This window comes from Bos indicus, chromosome 8, assembly GCF_029378745.1.
Source record: "Bos indicus isolate NIAB-ARS_2022 breed Sahiwal x Tharparkar chromosome 8, NIAB-ARS_B.indTharparkar_mat_pri_1.0, whole genome shotgun sequence".
NCBI lineage: Eukaryota > Metazoa > Chordata > Mammalia > Artiodactyla > Bovidae > Bos > Bos indicus.
In genome coordinates this window covers 91450933-91476803 of record NC_091767.1, presented here as the reverse complement: position 1 = coordinate 91476803, position 25871 = coordinate 91450933, and the positions used below count along the sequence as shown (strand labels likewise).

At 42.1% G+C, this 25871-nt stretch overlaps 1 protein-coding gene and 1 non-coding gene across 2 annotated transcripts in view; both read left to right on the top strand.

Annotated features, from left to right (window-relative positions):
- Window positions 1–11247: 11247 nt before the first annotated feature.
- Window positions 11248–11320, top strand: TRNAC-ACA (transfer RNA cysteine (anticodon ACA)). The gene has a single exon. It is a non-coding gene; the product is annotated as a tRNA-Cys (tRNA).
- A 12164-nt stretch (window positions 11321–23484) lies between these two features.
- Window positions 23485–25871, top strand: part of GRIN3A (glutamate ionotropic receptor NMDA type subunit 3A) — a 204687-nt gene continuing 202300 nt past the window's right edge. Inside the window, exon 1 of the mRNA XM_019966663.2 lies at window positions 23485–24882. Coding sequence (XP_019822222.1) covers window positions 24184–24882 — 699 coding nt within the window. The 5' untranslated portion in view covers window positions 23485–24183. The remainder of the gene's footprint in view (window positions 24883–25871) is intronic.

Sequence of the window (25871 nt, the reverse complement as noted above, 5' to 3'; positions counted from 1 at the left end):
TAGTCTACTTGGCCACAGTCATAAACTCCAATGTATCATAAATAGAAAGACACAGACGGGCATTTTGGAGAGATTATCTCCATCTGTAGGCCCTAATCCTAGTAGCTTCTACCAGGTGCTTCTCTGTCTTGTTTGCTTCTGAATGAAGATTTTTGTTCTGTTGTTGTTCTATTGTTGTTTTCTTTTTCAAATGTGTTCATGAATCACTTTTATATACTTGCAGACCACAGGTGGAGGGTGGGAAGGAGGGCCAGAGCTGAAATCTCCAGCGGCCCCTGCCACTTAATCATTCATCAGTCCAAATGTGTGTTACATCTATTCTTCTGATGGCTAGGAGGCAAGCATTAATAAAGTATGGTTAATTTGGCTAGTACCTGGTCTGCTGGCGTTACTGCACATCTATTTGGTACTGTAAGCAAGTTTGGAGAAGCACCAAAGTGCATATATATCATCCAAGAAAGAGTGGATCCCATTATCTTTTTATACATACAATAGGGCTTGTTTCCCTGGGTCCAAAGGTTTACCTATTAAAACAAAACATGACAGAAATGCAGTGTATTCAAGACAGTCAAGGCCAAGGATGTGTGGTGGGTGTGTGCATGCACTTGTGTGTGTGTTTGAAAAAATTATCAGCACCAAAACTGTTTTCAAGATTGGCCCTCTTATGGGTACAAGGTAATCTAGAAAATACCAAATAACCTGGTCAGAAGGACTTTAAAAAATATTAAGTACTTCATGAAGCCAAAAGACAGCATGAGAATGAATAACATGATGCCTCAAGCTAATTTCGAAAGAATACCATTGACTCAGGTTTCTATAGATCACAGAAATCTTGTCTCACTATGGAAGCTTTTTATGTCCATTTTTTCAGGATCTTGTCTTCCTTCTAAAGTTCCACAATCTTAAAGCACCATCAAGTATAATTCTATATATTTCCAGTCATTAAGATGTTCTAGGATGAAAATTGTCACCTGCATTTAAAAAAGCACAGTGTTCCTAACTTTTCCATTTCATGATTAGAGTGAAAACCATGGAATCTAGGAGAATTGTGAAAATTCAGAGTGACAAGGATATTCTAAAGAAAAGAAACCAACGTCTACACAAATGTGGCCAATGAAGCCATTTTGCCTTAAAACAATACCAAATTCCAAAGTGAATAGATAGCAATCTGTCTTTCAAGTTTATTTCAAGTTCTGTTTTAACTTGAAGACATGTTTAAAGGCATTTAAAACTTTCCATACTACTAGCTAGACTCTATGCAAAGCACTTTACATGCATATTCTCATTTAATTATCAAAACAGCCCTATAAATGTTTTCCTCATTGAGGCTGAGAATTGTCACAAACCTGATAAGCCAGGAGATGAAAACAAATCTGACTGATCTGGAACACATTACACTGAAAAGGTGAAAGACAGATACCATGTTTCACCATCTTGAGCAAACACCCTTAATTACTTAAGTCTCAATGTCATCGTCCATAAAATGGACACACTCTAAAAATAATATCTCAAAAGTTTTGTATGAATCAAATAAAACAATAGATGCATTGTATAGACAGCATAAGATAGTGTGGATTTCATTATTCCATTATTATCAATAATTTCTATCATTAATTTTTTGTTCCCTGGCTTCTGATTATCACTTCAAACTTGCTATGATACAAGAATCAGGCTGGTTTGAATGCTCTAACAGCTGAAATTGTTTTTCTATTAATAAAATATGTGAACTTCAGAGCATCAGCACTCTAATATTTTTCTTTTTTTGGCTCCTTAGTATATGTTTTTGCTTCTTTTCCAATTCCTAAATATGTTTCAAATATCAGAGGTAACTGGGTAATCACTTTCTAGATTAGTTATAACTTTAATTTGCCTGTTACTTTTTCACTTTAAAATGTGTGACTGAGGCACTATTAATTTAAAAGAAATAATAACCACTATTTTATATTACCTGCCTCCTGAGAAACTTGTATGAAGGTCAAGAAGCAACAGTTAGAACTGGACATGAAACAACAGACTGGTTCCAAATCAAGAAAGGAGTAAGTACATCAAGGCTGTATATTGTCACCCTGCTTATTTAAGTTATATGAAGAGTACATCATGAGAAACATTGGGGTGAATGAAGCACAGCTGGAATCAAGATTGCTGGGAGAAATGTCAATAACCTCAGACATGCAGATGACACCACCCTTATGGCAGAAAGCGAAGAACTAAAGAGCCTCTTGATGAAAGTGAAAGTGAGAGTGAAAAAGTTGGGCTAAAACTCAACATTCAGAAAACGAAGATCACGGCATCTGGTCCCATCACTTCATGGCAAATAGATGGGGAAACAGTGGAAACAGTGGCTGACTTTATTTTGGGGGGCTCCAAAATCACTGCAGATGGTGATTGCAGCCATGAAATTAAAAGGCGCTTACTCCTTGGAAGGAAAGTTATGACCAACCTAGACAGCACGTTAAAAAGCAGAGACATTACTTTGCCAACAAAGGTCCATCTAGTCAAAGCTATGGTTTTTCCAGTAATCATGTATGGATGTGAGAGTTGGACTATAAAGAAAGCTTAATGCCAAAGAATTGGTGATTTTGAACGGTGGTATTGGAGAAGACTCTTGAGAGTCCCTTGGACTGCAAGGAGATCCAACCAGTCCTTCCTAAAGGAGATCAGTCCTGAGTGTTCATTGGAAGGACTGATGTTGAAGCTGAAGATCCAATACTTTGGCCACCTGATTCGAAGAACTGACTCATTTGAAAAGACCCTTATGCTAGGAAAGATTGAAGGCAGGAAGAGAAGGGGCCGCCAGAGGATAAGATGTTTGGATGGCATCACCAACTCAATGGACATGAGTTTGAGTAAACTCCGGAAGTTGGTAATGGACAGGTAGGTCTGGCATGCTGCAGTCCATGGGGTTGCAAAGAGTCGGACGCAACTGAACAGAACTGATTTTATATTAATATTTTTCTGACATCCACCAATTTTTATCAAAGTATATGAAATGGGTTATGACCAACCTAGACAGCATATTAAAAAGCAGAGACATTACTTTGCCTACAAAGGTCCATCTAGTCAAAGCTATGGTTTTTCCAGTAGTCATGTATGAATGTGAGAATTGGACTATAAAGAAAGCTGAGAGCTGCAGAATTGATGTTTTTGAACTGTGGTGTTACAGAAGACTCTTGAGAGTCCCTTGGACTGCAAGGAGATCCAACCAGTCCATCCTAAAGGAAATCAGTTCTGGATATTCATTGGAAGGACTGATGCTGAAGCTCCAATACTTTGGCCACCTGATGCGAAGAACTGACTCATTAGAAAAGACCCTGATGCTGGGAAAGATTGAAGGCAGGAGAAGGGGACAACAGAGGATGAGATGGTTGGATGGCATCACTGTCTCAATGGACACGAGTTTGAGTAAACTCTGGGAGTTGGCGATGGGCAGGGAGGCCTGGCGTGCTGCAGTCCATGGGGTTGCAACGAGTCATATGAAACAGAGCAGAACCCTGTGGTGTCCTCCCTGGTACAATTCATTTCCATGTTCCCTGTTTCTTGTTTGTAGAAAGTAGTCTTTCAACCTCCTTGACCTGCCCAGAGTTCCAAAGGACAGATTCAAACAGCTGCTAATCAGGGAAGGGAGGAAAGGCAGAGGCCAATGGAGAAGCAGTCAAGAAAAAATAGTGCAGCTGTAGGCAGGGTCCTGGTGCCTCCTCAAGGAACACACATAGCAGTATCTTTAGTTATTCTGCAGAACCGAGGCTCCCACCCAGGTGGAGGATGGCAACTTTAAGCTCAGCACAAAATGCCCTGGGCAACACACTGTTATCTCACCACCAGCCAATCAAAAAAAGTCTTATGCCCTGCAACCACAAATTTTGCTTATAAAAACTTCTCCCTGAAAAACCATTGGGGAGTTCAGTTTTTCTGAGCATGAGCCACCTGTCCTCCTTGCTTGGCCCTGCAATAAACATTTCTCTGCTTCAATACCAAAGATTCCATTTGTTTGGCCTCACTGCACAGTGGGCAAAGGAACTTTTGTCTGATAACATGTAAATGAAGATTATATGTGCAGATTTGTAAAAAAGTATGTGCAATACATACCAGAGTTATTTTCTCATAAGTGATTTACCAAAAGTTAAAATTTTCATGTTCATCATTTTTACTGACTGAATAACATAGAATTAATACACCATAAAAAACTTAATCATTCTTCTATTGCTAAATATTTATTTTGCTTTTCAGGTTTCTACAATATTTCCATCGTTCTGCAAATTTTCTATTTACAGATTTTAGCTTTTATTCCTTTCTCCTTCCCTCCTTATTTTTCTTCTTTGTATTTTGGTATTAATTTCCATGTAGCAGATCATTTTATCAAAAATCTGTGAGTCCTCATATATGTTGATAGCCTGATTTTATAATAATCATAGGAATATTCCTGTTTCTTCAAAGCATTGACAATGTTGCCTTAAGTACTTTGATCTATGTACTTTAACTTTTCTATGTGATTTTGAAAGTCAAAGTGTTAATTGCTCAGTCATGTCTGACTCTTTGCAACCCCATGGACTGTAGACCACCAGGCTCCTCTGTCCATGGAATTCTCCAGGCAAGAATACTGGAGTGAGCTGCCATTTCCTTCTCCAGGGGATCTTCCCAACCCAAGGATTGATCCCAGGTCCCCTGCATCACAAGTAGATTCTTAACTGTCCAAGCCACCACTTAGTTCTTTAATCCAATTGAATTACATTAGGAAAATGTGAGGTTTTTTTGGTGTTAATATGCAAGCTTTTAAGAAGTAGTCATTTAATAACAGCATTCCCCACTGTTTTATGTCTATTGATAAGAATTGCATTTTGAAATGTCAAAAAAAATTAAAAACAGAAATATCACAAGATCTATTTTTCCTTCTTTATAATTAATTTTTTTTTAATTTTGCATCTATTTCAGCATTAAAGCTAGACAGGGAAAACAGGTTTATTTTATAATTTAAGGGAGAAAGAGAAAAGATAAAATCATACTTTGGCTTTACAGCTCCTGAGTAGATGCAAAATAACACAGAGGATCATTCTTAAAGCCTACAGTTTCAAGATCCAGATTTCAGAAAATTTGTCTTTGCTTTGGAATTCCAAAAACTTTAAAGATATAAGAGACCAAACTTCAGTCATAAATTTTATACATAGATTGGTTGGAAAAGTGTACATGATGATGTAAGAGTTGAGAAAATACAAATGTTCCCAGCTGACAGGAAAAGAAGAAATAGAGGAGATGTACCTACAGTTTTTTGGCAGTGGGCCTCTTACGATGCCCAGTTCTCTCCTCATTTTGAGATCTCTGATGAACAGACCTCAGAGTGTCACCCATAGTCCCCACCACCTTGTGTCCATATCCTTAAATAATCTCTGCTGCTACTGCTGCTAAGTCGCTTCAGTCATGTCCAACTCTGTGTGACCCCATAGACAGCAGCCCACTAGGCTCCTCTGTCCCTGGGATTCTCCAGGCAAGAATACAGGAGTGGGTTGCCATTTCCTTCTCCAATGCATGAGTGAAAACTGAAAGTGAAGTCGCTCGGTCATGCCCGACTCTTAGCGACCCCATAGACTGAAGCCTACCAGGCTTCTCCGTCCATGGGATTTTTCAGGCAAGAGTCCTGGAGTGGGGTGTCATTGCCTTGGCCTGTGACTTGATTCTAACCAATAGAATATGGCAAGTTAACAGGATGTTAAATTAACTTCTGACTATACAGTGGAAGTGACAAATAAATTCAAGGAATTATATTTGGTAGACAGTGTGCCTGAAGAATTATGGATGGAGGCTCATAACATTGTACAGGAGGCAGTGACCAAAACCATCCCCAAGAAAAAGAAATGCAAAAAGGCAAAGTGGTTGTCTGAGGGGGCCTTACAAAAAGCAGAGAAAAGAAGCGAAAGGCAAAGGAGAAAGAGAAAGATATACCCATTTGAATACAGAGTTCCAGAGAATGGCAAGGAGAGATAATAAAACCTTCTTAAGTGAACAATGCAAAGAAATAGTGGAAAATAGAACAGGAAAGACTAGAGATCTCTTCAAGAAAATTGGAGATACCAAGGGAATATTTCATGCAGAGACGGGCACAATAAAGGACAGAAATGGTATGGATCTAACAGAAGCAGAAGACACTAAGAAAAGGTGGCAAGAATACACAGAAATGAAAGTGAAAGTGAAGTCATATCTGACTCTTTGCGACCCCATGGACTGTAGCCTACCAAGCTCCTCTGTCCATGGGATTTTCCAAGCAATAGTACTGGAGTGGATTGCCATTTCCTTCCCCAGGGGATATTCCCAACCCAGGGACTGAACCCGGGCCTCACACATTGTAGACAGATGCTTTACCATCTGAGTCACCAGACGATACACAGACAATACATAGAAGAACTATACAAAAAAAGATCTTCATAACCCAGATAACCACGATGGTGTGATCACTCACCTAGAGCCAGACATCCTGGAGGGAGAAGTCAAGTGGGCCTTAGGAAGCATCACACGAACAAAGCTAGTGGAAGTGATGGAATTCCAGTTGAGCTATTTCAAATCCTAAAAGATGATGCTGTGAAAGTGCTGCCTTCAATATACCAGCAAATATGGAAAACTCAGCAGTGGTCACAGGACTGGAAAAGATCAGTTTTCACTCCAATCCCCAAAAAAAGGCAATGCCAAATAATGTACAAATTACCATACAATTGGACTCATTTCACATGCTAGCAAGATTATGCTCAAAATCCTTCAAGCTAGGCTTCAGTAGTATGTGAACTGAGAACTTCCAGGTGTACAAGCTGGAGTTGGCAAAGGCAGAGGAATCAGAAAAACTGCCAACATTTGTAGGATCAAAGAAAAGGCAGAGGAAATTAAAAAAAAAAAAATCTATGTTTGTTGACTTTGTGGATCACAACTATAGAAAATTCTTAAAGAGATGGGAATACCAAACCACCTTACCTTTCTCCTGAGAAATCTGTATGCAGGACAAGAACCAACAGTAAGAACCGGACATGTAACAACAGACTGGTTCAAAATTGGAAAAGACAAGGCTGTATATTGTCACCCTGCTTATTTAACTTACATGCAGAGTACATCATGTGAAAAGGTGGGCTGGATGAAGCACAGCTGGAATCAAGATTGCTGGGAGAAATATCAATAACCTCGGATATGCAGATGACACCACCCTTGTGGCAGAAAGTGAAGAATTAAAGAGGCTCTTGATGAAAGCAAAAGAGGAGAGTGAAAAAGTTGGCTTAAAACTCAACATTCAGAAAATTAAGATCATGGCATCTGATCCCATCACTTCATGGCAAATAGTTGGGAAAAAAATGGAAACAGTGACAAATTTTATTTTCTTGGGCTCCAAAATCACTGCAGATGATGACTGTAGCCGTGAAATGAAAAGTCACTTGCTCCTTGGAAGAAAGTTATGACAAACACAGACAGCATGTTAAAAAGCAGAGACATTACTTTGCCAACAAAGGTCCATATAGTCAAGGTTTGATTTTTCCAGTAGTCATGTATGAATGTGAGAATTGGACCATAAAGAAAGCTGAGCACCAAAGAATTGGTGCTTTTGAACTATGGTGTTGGAGAAGACCCTTGAGAGTCCCCTGGACAGCAAGGAGATCCACAGTCAATCCTACAGGCAATAAACCCTGAATATTCATTAGAAGGACTGATGTTGAAGCTGAAACTCCAATACTTTGGCCACCTGATGTGAAGAACTGACTCATTAGAAAAGACCCTGATGCTGGGAAAGATTGAAGGCAAGAGGAGGACAAGAGATTACAAGACGGTTGGATGGCATCTCCAATTCAATGGACATGAGTCTGAGTAAGCTCCAGGAGATGGTGAAGGACAGGGAAGCCTGGCATGCTGCAGTCCAAAGGGTTGCAAAGCATCAGGCATGACTGAGCAACTGACCAACAACAACCTTGGAAGGAAAGCTATGACAAACCTGCTGCTGCTGCTACTGCTGCTGCTAAGTCGCTCCAGTTGTGTCTGACTCTGTGCGACCCCATAGACGGCAGCCCACCGAGCTCTGCCATCCCTGAGATTATCCAGGCAAGAACACTGGAGTGACAAACCTAGACAGCATATTAAAAAGCAAAGACATCACTTTTCCCACAAATGACTGTACAATTAAAGCTATGGTTTTTCTTGCAGTCAGATGTGGATGTGAGAACTGGACCATAAAGAAGGCTAAGCACCAAAGAATTGATGCTTTCAAACTGTGGTGCTGAAGAATACTCTTGAGAGTCCCTTGGACTGCAAGGAGAACAAATTAGTCAATCCTAAAGGCAATAAACCCTGAATGTTCATTGGAAGGACTGATGCTGAAATCTCCAATACTTTGGCCACCTGATGAGAAGAGCTGGCTCATTGGAAAAGACCCTGATGCTGGGACAGAATGAGAACAGAAGGATAAGGGGGTAACAGAGGATGAGATGGTTGGATAGCATCACTGACTCAATGCACATGAGTTTTAGCAAATTAAACAAGATAGTGAAGGACAGGGAAGCCTGGAATGCTGCAGTTCATGGGGTTGCAAAGAGTCAGACACAACTTAGCAACTGAACAACAACAATAGAATGTCACTCCCATGGTTAGGTTATGTTTTATGGTAAAGGTACCGGGATGTCACTCCTTTGATTATGTTTATATAAGATTATCTTAGCAGAGTCTCTTCCTCGGGGCTTGATGAAATAAGCTGACAAGTTGGTGAAGCCCAAATAGAAAGAAACTGTAAGCAGCTTCTAGGAATTACTGGTGGTCTCTAGGATCTGAGTGAAGCCAATAGCCAGTCAAATGCCAGGACTTTCAGTCCTACAACACCAAGGAACTGAATTTTACCAAAAACTGAATGAATTGAAAGTAAAGTCTTCCCCAGTTGAACCTTCAGATGAGAACTCAGCATGGCCAACACCTTGCTTGCAGCCTGGAGCTACCATAGGAGAACCCAGCTAAGCTGTGCCTAGATTCCTGATCCACAAAAACTGTGAAATAATATGTGTGTTAAGCAGCTAAATATGTGGTGATTTGTTATTAACATCAAGAGAAAACCAATGCAGGGTTTAAATCTTTAAGGGGGAAAAAGATGGATTATATAGACCCAAAATAGGTTAAGAGAATCCCACAAAAGAAGGATTCTCTAGAAACTCAGAGCATAATGTATGACGTTGGAAGGCTTGTAGACAAGCCCTTAAGCATTTGAACAGTAACTGAGAGGGAGTCCCTAGATACAGGCCTGAAGGTAGCCTTCCCATATTCCACACTCCTCAGTGTTGTATGGACAAATATGAGAAAATTCTCTAGTGGCTCAAGAGAGGTGCAGAAGTGACTGGAAAGTCCATGGCTCAAAGAATCCTGGAGTTAGAACATGAGGATTCACAAGGCATGCTGCTTAAGGCTTCAAAAGAAGATGCAGTCCCCATCAGGAGATGCCAGTGGAAGCCAGAGCAGAGACAGAGGTGTCCACAAAACTTACTCTCCTCATCTAACACCTGGACAATTCATAAGCTCACTTTCACCCCAGGAAAGGGAATAAGGAGAATGGAAGAGAAAGAACCTTAAGGAATTGTGTTAAATCCAAACAGATGCAATTTTCTTAAATTGGCCTATTTTGTTTTTCATCATCAGGGGAAATGGAAATTTGAAAGCTATATTAAATTTTAACCATAGAAAGCAAAGTGGCATTTTTACAACCCACAATGCCACTGATTTGGAGACCATAAAATTTGGAAACCCTTATTTTCACTAAGTCAAATTTTAAAAAATTATATGTATATCCATATGTTAATAATATATTTAGCTTTTATTTTATCCTATTAGTCCCACACTCTGGTTTCTGGAATATATTTTCTGTTGTCTAACATTTTTCTGTTGATTTCTTTATGCTTGATATCCTTAAAAAGAACTCAATTGCAATTCAGAAAGTATTATCCATTTCAAGCTTTATTTCTCAAATCTTTTAAATGCTTTGTTGGAATAACAAAATTCTCCAACACCAAAGCAGGGAACTTTTCATCTTGTCCGCATTCTATACCAAACATCTATCATGTCCCTAACACAGACCTGATTTCATTTCCACAAGTGATGTGTCAACAGTTATTAAATTATGAGTGTTCCCAGCATTTATCCTAATTCTGGCCACTACAGAAGAGTCTGGCTTGAAATCCTCAGTCTCCTGACAGCTGGATTGGGATCAGTTCTCTCAGGGTTTGTTACACAGAACCAGAAAGAAAGCTAGAGGCAGAGAAACACTCGGAGAGAACAGGCTATAGCTGAGAAAGATCTTTAAACACGGAAAAGGAGGGATTTTTTTTTTTCCTTTTTATTTTTCCCCCCCTCCTGAACCTCCCTCAGAACGGGAAATTTTAAGAACAATTTAGAATGAAAGAAATATGGAAGAGTTGCAATGAATAAAGGAAATGAATGGGAAACTTAAAAAAATTTTTAAATATTACTACACTGTATTTATCTCTCTTCAGGCTATTTGAAAAGCACAAATAAATTTTGTTATTTTAAGATTGTTGTGTGGCTGGATGTATTCATTTTAACCTTGATACCAGTTATTCTAGGCACTATATAAATTTATATAATTGTTTTTCATATACATGCTGAATAAGTTTAATTTCATGATGGTTTAATATCTTCATTGTGTTGCATCATGACAAGAATCTGAATACCCACTGTGTGAGATTACAGAAGTAAATATAAGAGCTTGGACTGAATGTAGGCTAACCCCAGGGTATACTATAGAGATGCTTGAGAGTTTTTCCTTAACTCAAATAAAAAATTGGTTTATCTTTGGCATGAGTGAGTAAAGTCGCTGAGTCGTGTCCAACTCTGAGACCCTATGGGCTATAGCCCGCCAAGCTCCAAGAATACTGAAGTGGGTTGTCATTTCCTTCTCCAGGGGATCTTCCAGACCCAGGGATCAAACTCAGATCTCCTGCATTGCAGGCAGACTCTTTACCACCTGAGCTACCAGGCATGCCTCTCCTGAAAGTGAACAAGATGCTTGTAACTAATCCCACAGATTTTTACATGTGTATCAGTCACTTTGCTGCTTCATAGATTAAAAAAAAAAAAAACTTAGCAGTGTAAAGCATAGCATTCATTTCTCATTCATCAGACTGTTGTTCACTGGAATTCATCTGATCCAGGCTGATGTCATTTGGACTTGACTCTAAGGGAAATCTGGAGCCAGGTTTGTTTTACATGCCTCCCATGGTCATTGGGGAGACTTCCCTAGTGGCTCAGATGGTAAAAGCCTCTGCCTACAATGCAGGAGACCCAGGTTCGATCCCTGGGTTGGGAAGATCCCCTGGAGAAGGAAATGGCAACCCACTCCAGTATTCTTGCCTGGAAAATCCCATGGACAGAGGAGCCTGGCAGGTTACAGTCCATGGGGTCGCAAAGAGTCAGACACGACTGAGAGACTTCACTTCACTTCGTGGTCATTGGATCAGCAGCTATCCAAAGAATGTTCTTCTCTGGGTGAAAAGTGGGAGCTCAAGTAAATAAGTCCAATTGTGCAAGCACATGTCAAGCCTTTGTTTGCATCATGTCCACTAAAATCCCACTGGTCAAAGCAATCTGTTTCCCAAGCCCCAGATCAAGAACTAGGGTTAACACTGCACCTGGCATGAAGCCAGGTTACTAACACAGGGGGATAGAGAACTGAGATTAATAACTCAACTTATACCTACTGCTAAATTTTTTATAATATACATATCAATTTTATATTAAACTACATACATGGATGTGAGTTTGAGTGAACTCCGGGAGTTGGTGATGAACAGGGAGGCCTGGCGTGCTGCAATTCATGGGGTCACAAAGAGTCGGACACAACTTAGTGACTGAACTGATTGACTGACGTATACATATTTGCTTCTCTGAGGGCTCAGATGGTAAAGAATCTGCCTGCAATGAGAGAGATGCGGGTTTGATCCCTGGAGCAGGAAGATCTTCTGGAGAAGGGAATATTCTTGCCTGGAGAATCCCATGGACAGGGGAGCCTGGTGGGCTACAGTCCATAGGGCCTCAAAGAGTCAGACACTACCGAGTAACTAACACATCCATTTTCACTTTTCATACATATATTACTAAAGCCTTTCCTAATATACTCATAAGATTCAGTGTAATTTCATTATCATATTTTCTGATCTTGTGAAAAATATAGTCAAAGACTGCATTGGTTTGTTTCATTTCTTTAAACCATAACCCCTATGTAGACAAAGACTTGCTGGCACAACAGACTCAGAACAAAGTAATATCCAGGCAACCTACAGACACTGTAGTCACTTGAAAATCATGGACGCAGAAGCAAAAAAGCTATAGACAATCTCCCCTACCCATGTCATACTCATGCAGATGCATGCACCACTAACTGTGGACTCTGCCAGGCCACCCTTCTCAAGTGAAGATGATGTATTTGGGCACTGGAGAAGATACTATTAAAAAAAAAATCTGTAATAGCAAATTTAAACCCCATGATGGAGAGGCTGATAAACCAGGAAAATCACAGCTTGATTTAGAAAGCAGCAGGGAGCTAGTAGGGAGTCTTAAAGAGGAAGATTGAATAGCTGGTACAATAGCAAAGGAAGATTGCTTTTGCTGAAGACCATTTCCGAAACTCCACAGAAACATGACTGTGCCGCCAACCAGATGAAGGACTTCAGGAAGAAGCCATACTAAGGCTAGAGGAAATTGTAAATCTCTCCAGTTAAAAGACATAAATGAAGATTAAGGTAGATATGGCCATTATGAACAAATGGTCTACAAATGTTTTCATTATCAGTAAAGTTCAGCCTTCACCTTAATGGCATCAAATATCAGAACCAAATAGAGGCCCCTTTGCTTGAGAGCAGATCAGAGAAGAAACATCAGCCTGCACAGCACTAGCTCCCCCATCTGTGGTCACAGGAGTAAATGCTGCCTCCCATTTTTACTACTATAAAAGAAATGAGATTTTAATTCTGCTGTGGAACCTTGAGCTATTCATTTATTGACTCTCTGCTGCAGGCATCAGCAATTTATAATTGATTTAGAGCTACATAAATATATTAATATGTCTACCCTCTTTAGAATTTTTTTAATTTTGCAAAAATGCATTAAGCTCTTCAAAAAAAAAAAAAAGGGAGGTGTCATCCCATTTCAGAATACAGTAGTTATTATTTTCATCCTGCCTCACCCTAATCAGTCTCATTATACTGGCATTTTTAATGGATGAAATTTTCCCATTGAGCTCTTGGGAGAACTCCATGTGATCATAGGCTAATCACTGCTGCTACTGTCTCAGTCTTTCTCAGTCTGTTCTCCATAGTGCATACTGCAATGAGAGAACTGTTGGGAATGGGAGCAATTGATTTTTTTAACCCAATGATGACATTTCAAAATAAAAAGGTACAATTTTTAAGGGGATTTCAAATTCACGAAGAGGTCATTGCTCTTTCACTAACAATTTATAGATGACTAACTCTCATTTCAAAGAGAGGCTCAGTTCCCAGAAAGTCATCCTTCAGCATAATCATGAGAATTTTTTTCCCTTTCTGCCTGCATCAACTGAAGCACTTGGAAATGTTTGGATAACTCTGCTCAGCCAACACTCACATCACATTATAAAGTATATCCAAACTCATTTTAGAGTGAGCTAGCTTATACCATGCAAACTCTTCAATCTTTAGATCAAGATAGAAGTCTTGCCAATTACAATATATGAAGAGAAGACTCTGGACTTCCTTATGGAGAATAAAGGTTCTCCTTAAAATGAACTTTTCCCATCAAGAATATTCCAGAAGCACCATCCCAAAATCACCTAAATTTTTGCATATTAAAGTTCTTGATATCCTGAGTATGTGATTCTGAACAGAGATCCTAAGGAGGATAAGATATTTCCAATGATATTCCAACTGTAGCCAAGGTAAGAGTCATTTCACAACTGAAATAGATAAGATATAAGATATCTGCTCGATATTTTGTGGCTCAATACAAGAATAGGAAATTATGATTCATGCCTATTTATGTCCATTATTAAACTGTGAGAAAACCATTCATTTATATACTCTGACAAGTGATTGCCAAATAACTGTGTTTATGTTTAACTTTGTGTTTATGTTCATCCTTGTACATTAGTTTAATAAACAGCCAGGCATGAAGTGGAAATTAAAAGAGCATGGACTTTGGAGTCAGAGAATCAACTGTGGGTTTACCTCCCAGTTCTTAGCAAAAGACTTAACCTCACCAAGCATCAGTTTAATCATCTATAAAATATTAGGAGATAATGTACACAAAGTGCCTGACATACAAAACTCACTCAAGATAATAAGCTCTAGAATAATGAGGTATCTTAATAAAGAAACAAAAACTTTTTTAAAACAAACAAAATGCTTTTACAGATATAAGGCATGGGATCTATGATGGCAAATAGCCTTTAGACAATTCCCAAATTCTTTTGGCTACAGTTAACAAAATTCACTTTACAAACTGGGCAAGGAAAAGTTCTTTTAAAATGTTGCAGTCTGCGATGGTCCAAGCTTTAATCTATAACTCATTTGGATAAACACTAAATTGGAATGATTAGAATAAGAGAGAGATGGAGAGAGACTGCCATATTGGCCTCTCCAAGTCCTATTTGCATTCCCTGTGGTGCATGGTTTAAGACAAGAATCCGGAGATCCAACCACTCAGCTAATAATCCTGGTGGATGCTGAAAAGGCCACGCACTTGTCACAACTGATAACTTACTCCCCTGACAACTACTAGTCTGAGGACACCTCGGTGTTCTTTTTCATAGCTGAAAGACAAATGACTATTGGCAGTTCCTAATGTATAGATCAGTAATAGCCTTGTGCTGAATTTGGTTTCCTGGGTGTAGGTGATCATGTGATACAAACCAGAAGCCATTTCTTTTTATGTTTCCAGCATAAGGGCAAAACTTAAGCATTGAAATAGTCAAGACAGATTAATAATTCTTTCTTTTCATTACCCCATTTTCTTAGTTCCTAGTACTGCTTTTCTGCTGTTTCCAGTCCCTAGATTGCCCAAAACTTCTTTAGTGAAATCCCACTAGTTATCTTCTATATCCTAATTCCCCTATAATATAAATGAATTCCTTTCCCCCCAAAAAATTTCAGTTCAGTTCAGTTCAGTTCAGTCATTCAGTCGTGTAAGAGCCTTTGCGACCCCATGAATCACAGCACGCCAGGCCTCCCTGTCCATCACCAACTCCGGGAGTTCACTCAAATTCATGTCCATTGAGTCGGTGATGCCATCCAGTCATCTCATCCTCTGTCGTCCCCTTCTCCTCCTGCCCCCAATCCCTCCCAGCATCAGGGTCTTTTCCAATGAGTCAACTCTTTGCATGAGGTGGTCAAACTATTGGAGTTTCAGTTTTAGCATCAGTCCTTCCAAAGAACACCCAGGACTGATCTCCTTTAGAATGGACTGGTGAGATCTCCTTGCAGTCCAAGGGACTCTCAAGAGTCTTCTCCAACACCACAGTTCAAAAGCATCAATTCTTCAGCGCTCAGCTTTCCTCACAGTCCAACTCTCATATCCATACATGACCACTGGAAAAACCACAGCCTTGACTAGACGGACATTTGTTGACAAAGTAATGTCTCTGCTTTTGAATATGCTATCTAGGTTGGTCATAACTTTCCTTCCAAGGAGTAAGTGTCTTTTAATTTCATGGCTGCAGTCACCATCTGCAGTGATTTTGGAGCCCCCCCCCCCAAAAAAAAATAAAGTCTGACACTGTTTCCACTGTTTCCCCATCTATTTCCCATGAAGTGATGGGACCAGATGCTATGATGTTAGTTTTCTGAATGTTGAGCTTTAAGCCAACTTTTTCACTCTCCACTTTCACTTTCATCAAGAGGCTTTATAGTTCTCTTCACTTTCTGCCATAAGGGTGGTGTCATCTGCATATCTGAGGTGATTGATATTTCTCCTGGCAATCTTGATTCCAGCTTGTGCTTCTCCCAGTCCAGCATTTCTCATGATGTACTCTGCATATAAGTTAAATAAGCAGGGTGACAATATACAGCCTTGACGTACTCCTTTTCCTATTTGGAACCAGTCTGTTGTTCCATGTCCAGTTCTAACCTGACCTGCAAATAGGTTTCTCAAGAGGCAGGTCAGGTGGTCTGGTATTCCCATCTCTTTCAGAATTTTCCACAGTTTATTGTGATCCACACAGCCAAAGGCTTTGGCATAGTCAATAAAGCAGAAATAGATGTTTTTCTGGAACTCTCTTGCTTTTTCGATGATCCAGTGGATGTTGGCAATTTGGTCTCTGGTTCCTCTGCCTTTTCTAAAAACAGCTTGAACATCTGGAAGTTCACAGTTCACGTATTGTTGAAGCCTGGCTTGGAGAATTTTGAGCATTACTTTTCTAGGCTGTGAGATGAGTGCAATTGTGCGGTAGTTTGAGCATTCTTTGGCACTGCCTTTCTTTGGGATTGGAATGAAAACTGACCTTTTCCAGTCCTGTGGCCACTGCTGAGTTTTCCAAATTTTCTGGCATAGTGAGTGCAGCATTTTCACAGCATCATGTTTAAGGATTTGAAATGGCTCAACTGGAATTCCATCACTTCGACTAGCTTTTTTCGTAGTGATGCTTTCTAAGGCCCACTTGACTTCACATTCCAGGATGTCTGGCTCTAGGTCAGTGATCACACCATCGTGATTATCTTGGTCGTGAAGATCTTTTTTGTACAGTTCTGTGTATTCTTGCCACCTCTTCTTAATATCTTCTGCTTCTGTTAGGTCCATACCATTTCTGTCCTTTATCGCGCCCATCTTTGCATGAAATGTTCCCTTGGTATCTCTAGTTTTCTTGAAGAGATCTCTAGTCTTTCCCATTCTGTTGTTTTCCTGTATTTCTTTGCATTTATTGCTGAGGAAGGCTTTCTTATATCTCCTTGTATTCTTTGGAACTCTGCATTCAGATGCTTATATCTTTACTTTTCTCCTTTGCTTTTCGCTTCTCTTCTTTTCACGGCTATTATAAGGCCTCCCCAGACAAGAATGTGGCAAATCACTTCAGTATTTCATACTGTTCATGGGGTTCATGAACCAACCACTTCAGTATTCTTGCCTTGAGAACCCCATGAACAGTATGAAAAGGCAAAATGATAGGATACTGAAAGAGGAACTCCCCAGGTCAGTAGGTGCCCAATATGCTACTGGAGATCAGTGGAGAAATAACTCCAGAAAGAATGAAGGGATGGAGCCAAAGCAAAAACAATACCCAGTTGTAGACGTGACTGGTGATAGAAGCAAGGTCAGATGCTGTAAACAGCAATATTGCATAGGAACCTGGAATGTTAGGTTCATGAATCAAGGCAAACTGGAAGTGGTCAAACAGGAGATGGCAAGAGTGAACATCAACATTCTAGGAATCAGTGAACTGAAATGGACTGGAATGGGTGAATTTAACTCAGATGACCATTGTATCTACTACTGTGGGCAGGAATCCCTTAGAAGAAATGGAGTAGCCATGATGGTCAACAGAAGAGTCCAAAATGCAGTACTTGGATGCAGTCTCAAAAACGACAGAGTGATCTCTGTTCGTTTCCAAGGGAAACCATTCAATATCACAGTAATCCAAGTCTATGCCCCAACCAGTAATGCTGAAGAAGCTGAAGTTGAACGGGTCTATGAAGACCTACAGGACCTTTTAGAACTAACACTCAAAAAAGATGTCCTTCTCATTATAGGGGACTGGAATGAAAAAGTAGGAAGTCACGAAACACCTGGGGTAACAGGCAAATTTGGCCTTGGAATACGGAATGAAGCAGGGCAAAGGCTAATAGAGTTTTCCCAAGAGAATGCACTGGTCATAGCAAACACCCTCTTCCAGCAACACAAGAGAAGACTCTACACATGGACATCACCAGATGGTCAACACCGAAATCAGATTGATTATATTTTTTGCAGCCAAAGATGGAGAAGCTCTATACAGTCAACAAAAACAAGACTGGGAGCTGACTGTGGCTCAGATCATGAACTCCTTATTGCAAAATTCAGACTTAAATTGAAGAAAGTAGGGGAAACCACTAGACTATTCAGGTATGACCTAAATCAAATCCCTTATGATTACACAGTGGAAGTGAGAAATAGATTCAAGGAACTAGATCTGATAGAGTGTCTGATGAACTATGGACGGAGGTTCGTGACATTGTATAGCAGACAGGGATAAAGACCATCCCCATGGAAAAGAAATGCAAAAAATCAAAATGGCTGTCTGAGGAGGCCTTACAAAAAAAAATTACTAGCAGTATATTAATTTTACAACAATCAGGGTAAAACAATTTATACTAATGTGTGATGGATAATCCCATAATCATGAAAGTTTTACATATTTTTACAAGAGGATGACTATGCCAAAATTAATGCCTATTTAGAAAAACATAGGACAATGCTAGGTACTTCCCAGGCAGTGCTAGTAGTAAAGAACCCATCTGCTAAGGCAGGAGACATAAAAGACGCCGGTTCGATCCCTGGGTCTGGAAGATCCCCTGGAGGAGGGCACGGCAACCCACTCTAGTGTTCTTGTTTGGAGAATCCCATGGACAGAGGAGCCTGATGGGCTACAGTCCAAAGGGTCACAAAGAGTTGTACACAACTAAAGCAACTTACCATGCATCGCAGGACAATGTTACAAGGTGTTAAGTCAACACAGGATGTTTTTTGTAATTGGGGGAACAAGAAAAGAATAATTAAGTTTTATATAGATGAACTTACAGGGTCTGCTTCTGTAAACTGACTTGATTTTTTTTTCCCAGATGTTCTAGATTTTTTCCCTCCTCAAATTCTGCTACCACAGTTTCTCTACCAACTCCACATATTTTTTTATTCATTTTTACCCAGAAAGCTTCTTATAACAGTAGGGTCTCCAGGAATAGAGACAAAGAAGTTGCTGTGCGAGAGGGCATAGTTGGGCTCCTAGGTGTTATTAGTTAAAGGTGAGCACACTTTTCATCTGAATATTGATTTAAAATAGCTACGTTGCTACTACTGCATAAAATACTGACCCAGAGATAGAAACATGCCATTTGATATTGTTGTCATCTACAAAACAAAGCTAGACATGTGTAAAACTTGAAATATCTCAGGGTATAGGCAAAAAAAGATAGTTTTGCAAACCTTAATACGTATATGACAGAACTGATAACCTACAAGAAGCTTCTTCCCATGGAACTAGAAAGGGTTCATGGGGTCCATGCCCTGCCATGCAGACAACTGCCAAGAGCTGTCTCCACAATTCCAGTACAAAGGTGAAAGTTTGAGCTCCAGGGGGTTAAATGTCACATCCAGAGGGAAACAGAGACGAGAATAGCATCCAAGTTCCTGACTCACATAGTATTCTTCACTCCAGCCATTCCTGGGCTACCTCCAAAAAAATCTCAACTTTCAGCCTACCCATTCCTGTTACCAGAAAACACAGATGTACACAAAAGCACATTTTAAATTTTGAGAATTTGGATTTGTTTTTGTTTATTTGACTCTCCAACGTGGGTTCTTAGATTAATAGTTCTCATTTCAAATCTAGTAATAAAGAGAGCTTCATCTTCTCTGAGTGAGCCAATTTTGAAATTTGGCTGATTCTTGCTACCAACAATGCAGCTGGGATGAACTTAAAATTTTGAACCCACTCTGCCACTCACTATGTGATGACTTTGTGCAAATAACTTTCCTCAGATACAATTTTCTATTCTATAGAATGGGAATACTAATACTAATGTGATAAAGTTGCCTTATGATTTCACAGGTATCTCATGGATTACTGCAACAGCATAACACCTGATCTCCTGACTTCCATCCCAGCCCACCTTTTCTCTTCCATCAGCAGAGCAGCTAGAGTGGTAAAACAAGCTCACAAGTCATTCTTCTATTTCTCTCTCCCCTTCCCAGTGCCTTCTTATCCCTTTTGGAGTAGAAGTCAAAGTTAATGATTGGCTTACATTATCTGTACCTCCTCATTGCTGCTCTGACCTCACCAGCCACCACTCTCATACTGGATCAGTTGTGCCAGCAACTTGACCTCTTTACTACTCTTCAAACATAGTGGAAACACTCCCACCTCAGGGCCTTGGCACTTGCTATTTCTCTGCTTGGAAATTCTTTAAGTACTCATATGAATCACTCCCTAACCTCCCTTTAGATCTTTATTCAAAAGTAATTTTCTCAAAGGGTTTACTCCCAGTTCCCCCATCACTAACCAATCTCCTCCATAATACTTCTTTTCTGCTGTTTTATTTTTCTCTTTAGTAGCAACTAACATATCCTACATTTACTTACTTCTATGTTTTATTGTCTGTCTCTCTCACTAAAATATAACCTCAACATTAGCATTTTGTTAACACATTAGCTATGTGACTTTGTGGGGCGGGGGCGGGGGGGGGGGGGGGGGGGGGCGGGGATATATTCTCCACTCCTCTGAACAGGAGTTTATTCATCTATTCCCCAGTACAGTCCTACAGCAATGCCTGCACATAGTAAGAGTTTAATTAATGGGCACTGAACTGATGATTGAATCTTTTAGAAACTTTCAAAATTATGACCACTGAAACATGAACAAAAAGTGGTGGGAAGGGAGGAAAATGTGGGGAAAGGAATGAAAAGAAGCATGTCAGAATTGCTTAGAGTACAGTGATATGGAAAAAGAGAACCAAGCAGCATGAGAAAACAGAAAGGAATCAGGGTCACGTAACTGAAAAACCTAGGAAAGAAACTGGAGAAGGCAATGGCACCCCACTCCAGTACTCTTGCCTGGAAAATCCTATGGACGGAGGAGCCTGGTAGGCTGCAGTCCATGAGGTTGCTAAGAGTCCGACACGACTAAGCGACTTCACTTTCACTTTTCACTTTCATACACCGGAGAAGGAAATGGCAACCCACTCCAGTGTTCTTGCCTGGAGAATCCCACGGACAGAGGGGCCTGGTAGGAGGCCATCTATGGGGTCGCACGGAGTCGGACACGACTGAAGCGACTTAGCAGTAGCAGAAGCAAGAAAGAAACAAAAGGAAGCACAAGAAGGAAGGGTTGTTCTTCACCATTCAAACAATATTCACAAGATTTAGTTACAGTTTTATCATAAGCCAGGGCAGCCTTTCCTCAAAACCATGGGAATCATCATTTATTCTATGAATAACCAGTTCAGCCATTCCCCCAAGTGGTTCTTGACTTGTGAGAGATGGAAAGAACACACCGCTACCACAGGGAAAACCTGTTAACAATTCCTAGGAAGTAAATATAGAACCTGGGTAATAAAATAAAATCTAACCATTTTTTCCAGGGCGCTTACTTCAGTTTCACTTGTTCTTAGGGGCCGCAGGCAGAGGTCTCACACCAGGCACCTCAGTCCCGAATTCCTAGTGAGAAATGGCTGACACCTCAGCTTAGGGCCATGACCGGAAGCAGCACTCAACGCTCGAACCAAGATGGCAGCTGATGGGCGGTGTGCAGAGACTCCACGTGCAACCTTCATTATATGCTCTCTGGTGTGAGCTGCACAGCTGTGCCTGCCTTCCCAGGGACTCTGCCCCTCCCTACCAATGAGATTCCTATAAAGCAGCCCCATCTTCCGCCTGTTGGAGAAAGCCTGTTCCCTAGGGTGCATGCTTGCATCTCTCCATTATCTGATGAAAGAAAAAAGAAAAAAAACTTTACTTTTCATCTAAACTGAACTTGGTCTGTTCCATTGGCTCCAAGGACACTGGGCAGTAGGACCTTTGTTAGGGCACAATTGGAAAGGGTCAGTAACATAGTAGCTCTTGGATGCCATTAACAGATTAGATCCAACTGTTCATCACCACCTATTTTCTTGGGAACCTGGTTTGAACACATATGTGATGCCAAGCATCAAGATAATCATTCTAGGGCATGGTCATAATCTGGAATGTCATACTCCTCCACACACACATATTCATACTCCTCCACACACACAGACAAGCACACCTCCTTACTACACAATCGATTTCCAGTCTCGGAATGCAAGGACCACAAAATTCTAAAATTTTCTTTTTCAGATCCTAATCAGTGGAATCATTTGAAGCAAAAGGAAAGTTCCAACATCCATGCACCAGAGCCTCTCTAGGGCTTCAGGAAGAATCTTTCCTTTCTGGTTCAGACTCTAGTATGATTGCCACTTTGGCCTCATGGGAGTCTTTTCTCTAACACCCCAGTCTTGCAAGAGCTAATTAGAATGTCAGGTAAGGTTAGCGCTGAGATGGCTTTCAAGATCTGTGCTGAGGAAAACAGCATTCACTTTGCAAGCTTCTTGAAAATTTTATTTAGCTAGAGCCTCTTCATCCCAAGGATTTAAAGCAAGATGGAAACTGTAGCTCATGAATCAAAACAACTCTCCAGAGCTAAAAGCTAGCTGTATTTGCATAACAATTTACCAGATCCAAATAGCAGGGCAAGGTTAGGTAAAATAAATTGCCAAGGTCATGGTTCTCTGGAAGTGTTATTGAAATTCAGAACTCCTGATGCCAGGTGCTTGTTCTGCCCCATGGATACTTGCCTACTCTCCTCATAAATGATGAATGCATGCTAAGTCGCTTTAGTTGTGTCTCTTTGCAACCCCATGGACTGTAGCCCACCGGGCTCCTCTGTCTATGAGATTCTCCAGGCAAGAATACTGAAATGGGTTGCTATGCCCTCCTCCCGGGGATCTTCCCCACCCAGGAACTGAACCCAGGTCTCCTGCATTGCAATAGATTCTTTACCATCTGAGCCACCGGGGAAGCCCCCTCATAAATGATACTGTGGCATGAAATAAAATAAATCTACTGTGTGTGTGGAAACCAGAGCACTACCCTTAACCTGCTCCTTCCAACTCCAGATTGGTCTGGTCATGGAGGAAAAGGTCAAATCATAACCCACTGACCTCCTTGTATTCAATTCCACACAAATGAGAGCTCTTACTAGTAGCAATAATCTGAAGGACGCTTGGTCTAAACCAGGATCTGCTGTTGAGTGTGCTTTCAAAGTATGCTATTTTAAATCTCTTGGTCACATAATTGCTTCAAATTTTGTTATAATTCTGAGAACCCTAAAACATTGGGATCCTCAAAAAAAAAAAAAAAGTCAAACGTCCACGTGCCAAAAAACAGGAAGCTGAGGAGATTAAACGTATGTATATGTGGTTCTTGCTTTAATACCTTTAGCTAGAAAAACCGTTAAAAAGACATCGAAGAGGAGCTTCTTAAAGTCACTGCCTCTTTCAGCGTATCCCAGATAACCACCGGATTTCAGATTCCTCAGGCGCAACTCCGAATTCAGAATTCGTTTTAGGGCGCAAGGAATATCGCCAACTACGACTCCTGGCCTTGGAGGGGCGAGAACTTGTCAGGGGTGCGGGAAGCGCCACCCGCGACTCTCAACCATCAGCGGGCGTTTAGCGCAGCCAAGCGACAGGCCGGCGCCTGGCTCAGAAACAGGGAGGCGCCGGCTGAGGTGGGGAGAACTTTGCGCTCCGAGCAGAACCACCCTTTGCTGGCCAGTCGCGTCGCTCCTCTGAGGAAACCGGCGGCGGCGGCGACTGGGCGGAAAGAGGACGAAAGAAGGAAAGGGAGGAAGTAGCGAGGGAAGAAGAAAAATGAAGCCAGCGCTGGGGGAGCCCGCGAGAGGGCGGCCGACGGCGGAGCTAAGATTTGGCTGCTTTCTCGCACCCCAGGTGTGAACCCCCTTCTCCTGCGCGAGGCCAAGGAAATAAGTGGGTCTCGTCTGGGCGGAAAAAGAAGAGTCAAGAATCCAAGTGAGCTTCTTGCCTCCTCGCTCCCCGTTGCCCCCTAGAAATCCTCTCGGCTTCTCAGCTCAGCCTCCCCGCGGGACCGGACCCAGTGCCCCAGCCGCCCTGCGGATGGGGCGGGCAGGGAACGGGCGCCCAAGCCGCGGGTGACCAGCGCCGCCCGCCCCGCTCCGCGCAGGGACCGGGCGGGCAGAGGATGCGAGGCGGAGGGACTTGGGAGCGGGTTCTGAGACTGCCGAGGGCGCGCTAGCCTCCCACTTGGATGGCCCAGAGTCCGCTCCAGCTCCTGGGACCGCTTCGCCAAGCCGAGTGAGCGGCGCGCGGGACCTGGGGGCGGAGACCTTAGGCGGCGGCTGCTGCAGCGGGGTGAGCTGGGCGCAGGAGGGGGCGCGCTTTCTCCCTGCGGGTCTCAGTAATGAGGAGACTGAGTTTGTGGTGGCTGCTGAGCAGGGTCTGTCTGCTGCTGCCGCCGCCCTGCGCACTGGTGCTGGCCGGGGTGCCTGGCTCCTCCTCGCACCCGCAGCCCTGCCAGATCCTCAAACGCATCGGACACGCGGTGAGGGTGGGCGCGGTGCACTTGCAGCCCTGGACCACGGCCCCCCGCGCGGCCAGCCGCACCCCGGACGGCAGCCGGACAGGCGCCCCGCGAGATGAACCTGAGCCAGGGACTTGGCTGCCCCCGGCGCCCTCGCCAGGCGCACGCTGGTTGGGGAGCGCCCTGCATGGCCGGGGGCCGCCGGGCGCACGGAAGCCGGGGGAGGGCGCCAGGGCCGAGACCCTTTGGCCTCGGGACGCCCTCCTCTTCGCCGTGGACAATCTGAACCGAGTAGAAGGACTGCTGCCCTACAACCTGTCTTTGGAAGTAGTGATGGCCATCGAGGCCGGCCTGGGCGATCTGCCGCTCTTGCCCTTCTCCTCCCCTAGCTCGCCGTGGAGCAGTGACCCTTTCTCCTTTCTGCAGAGCGTGTGCCACACCGTGGTGGTGCAAGGGGTATCGGCGCTGCTCGCCTTCCCTCAGAGCCTGGGGGAGATGATGGAGCTCGACTTGGTCAGCTCCGTCCTGCACATTCCAGTTATCAGCATCGTGCGCTACGAGTTTCCACGGGAGAGTCAGGTGAGAGGAGTCTGATGCTTGGAGTGGAGATGGATGCCACTAGGGGCCGGGACGGTAGTGGGGGCTGGGGTGGGGAGGCTGGGTGGCGGGCGGAGAGGGAAAACCCGGGTGAAGACCTTAGGGACGTGGGGCTTTACAACTTTGATATTGTTTGAGGATCGGACCATATCCGTAGGTTATAGGTAGAAGGATCTCAGTAGAAGTAAAATAAAACACATTAAAACTCAGATGGAAATAAAATGAGAGGTAGAGGTAGCAAGATGGAAGGAAGAAAGTGGGAGAATAAGCGGAAAAGTAAGTCTTCACGTTCTGACCAGCTGGGAGAAACCTAGTGGTTACCCGATGGAAGTTGAAGTCCCAAGTTCAGGAGGGTAGAGAGCTATCGAGGTTCTAATGACCAGCGCGGGGGATGGGCATAGAACAGCCCGGATTGCCAGAGTCTTTCAGGCCCCGGAGGAACTCTGAAAGCAACTGTCAGAAAGAGCACCTCTCTGACTTTGGACGACGGCCCTGAGCTTTAGGCGATGGTGTAAAGAAAACACCTCCCTCTGAATTCCTGTGCGTAAACATGAAATCTGCAATTAGTACAGAAGCAATAGTCTGGTAATTAGTCTTGGATACTGAAAGGCATTAAAAACATAATCTGATACCGGAAAAATGGATGGGAGGACTCATTTGGGATTGTGTCTTTGTCCCTACCCTCTCTTTATGTGATGTGGGTTCAGAAACTGGCTATATTTAGTTATGTTCTCAGCCCATTTCTGCACCAATTGTCTAGAAATAAAGAAGACTAATGATTTCGTTTCCTATGGGTTAAATGTGTGTGTGTGGTTTCAATAGAGGAAGCTATTTGTGAACTTAACTGTTGACAATTAATAATAAGATAAATATTTTTTAAAGGCAGGGTCCTCTTAGCAATGGGAGATTTCTGCATTTTGTGCATTATTTTTTAGTAAGATATCAAGAATTATTAAGCATTGCACAAAGTA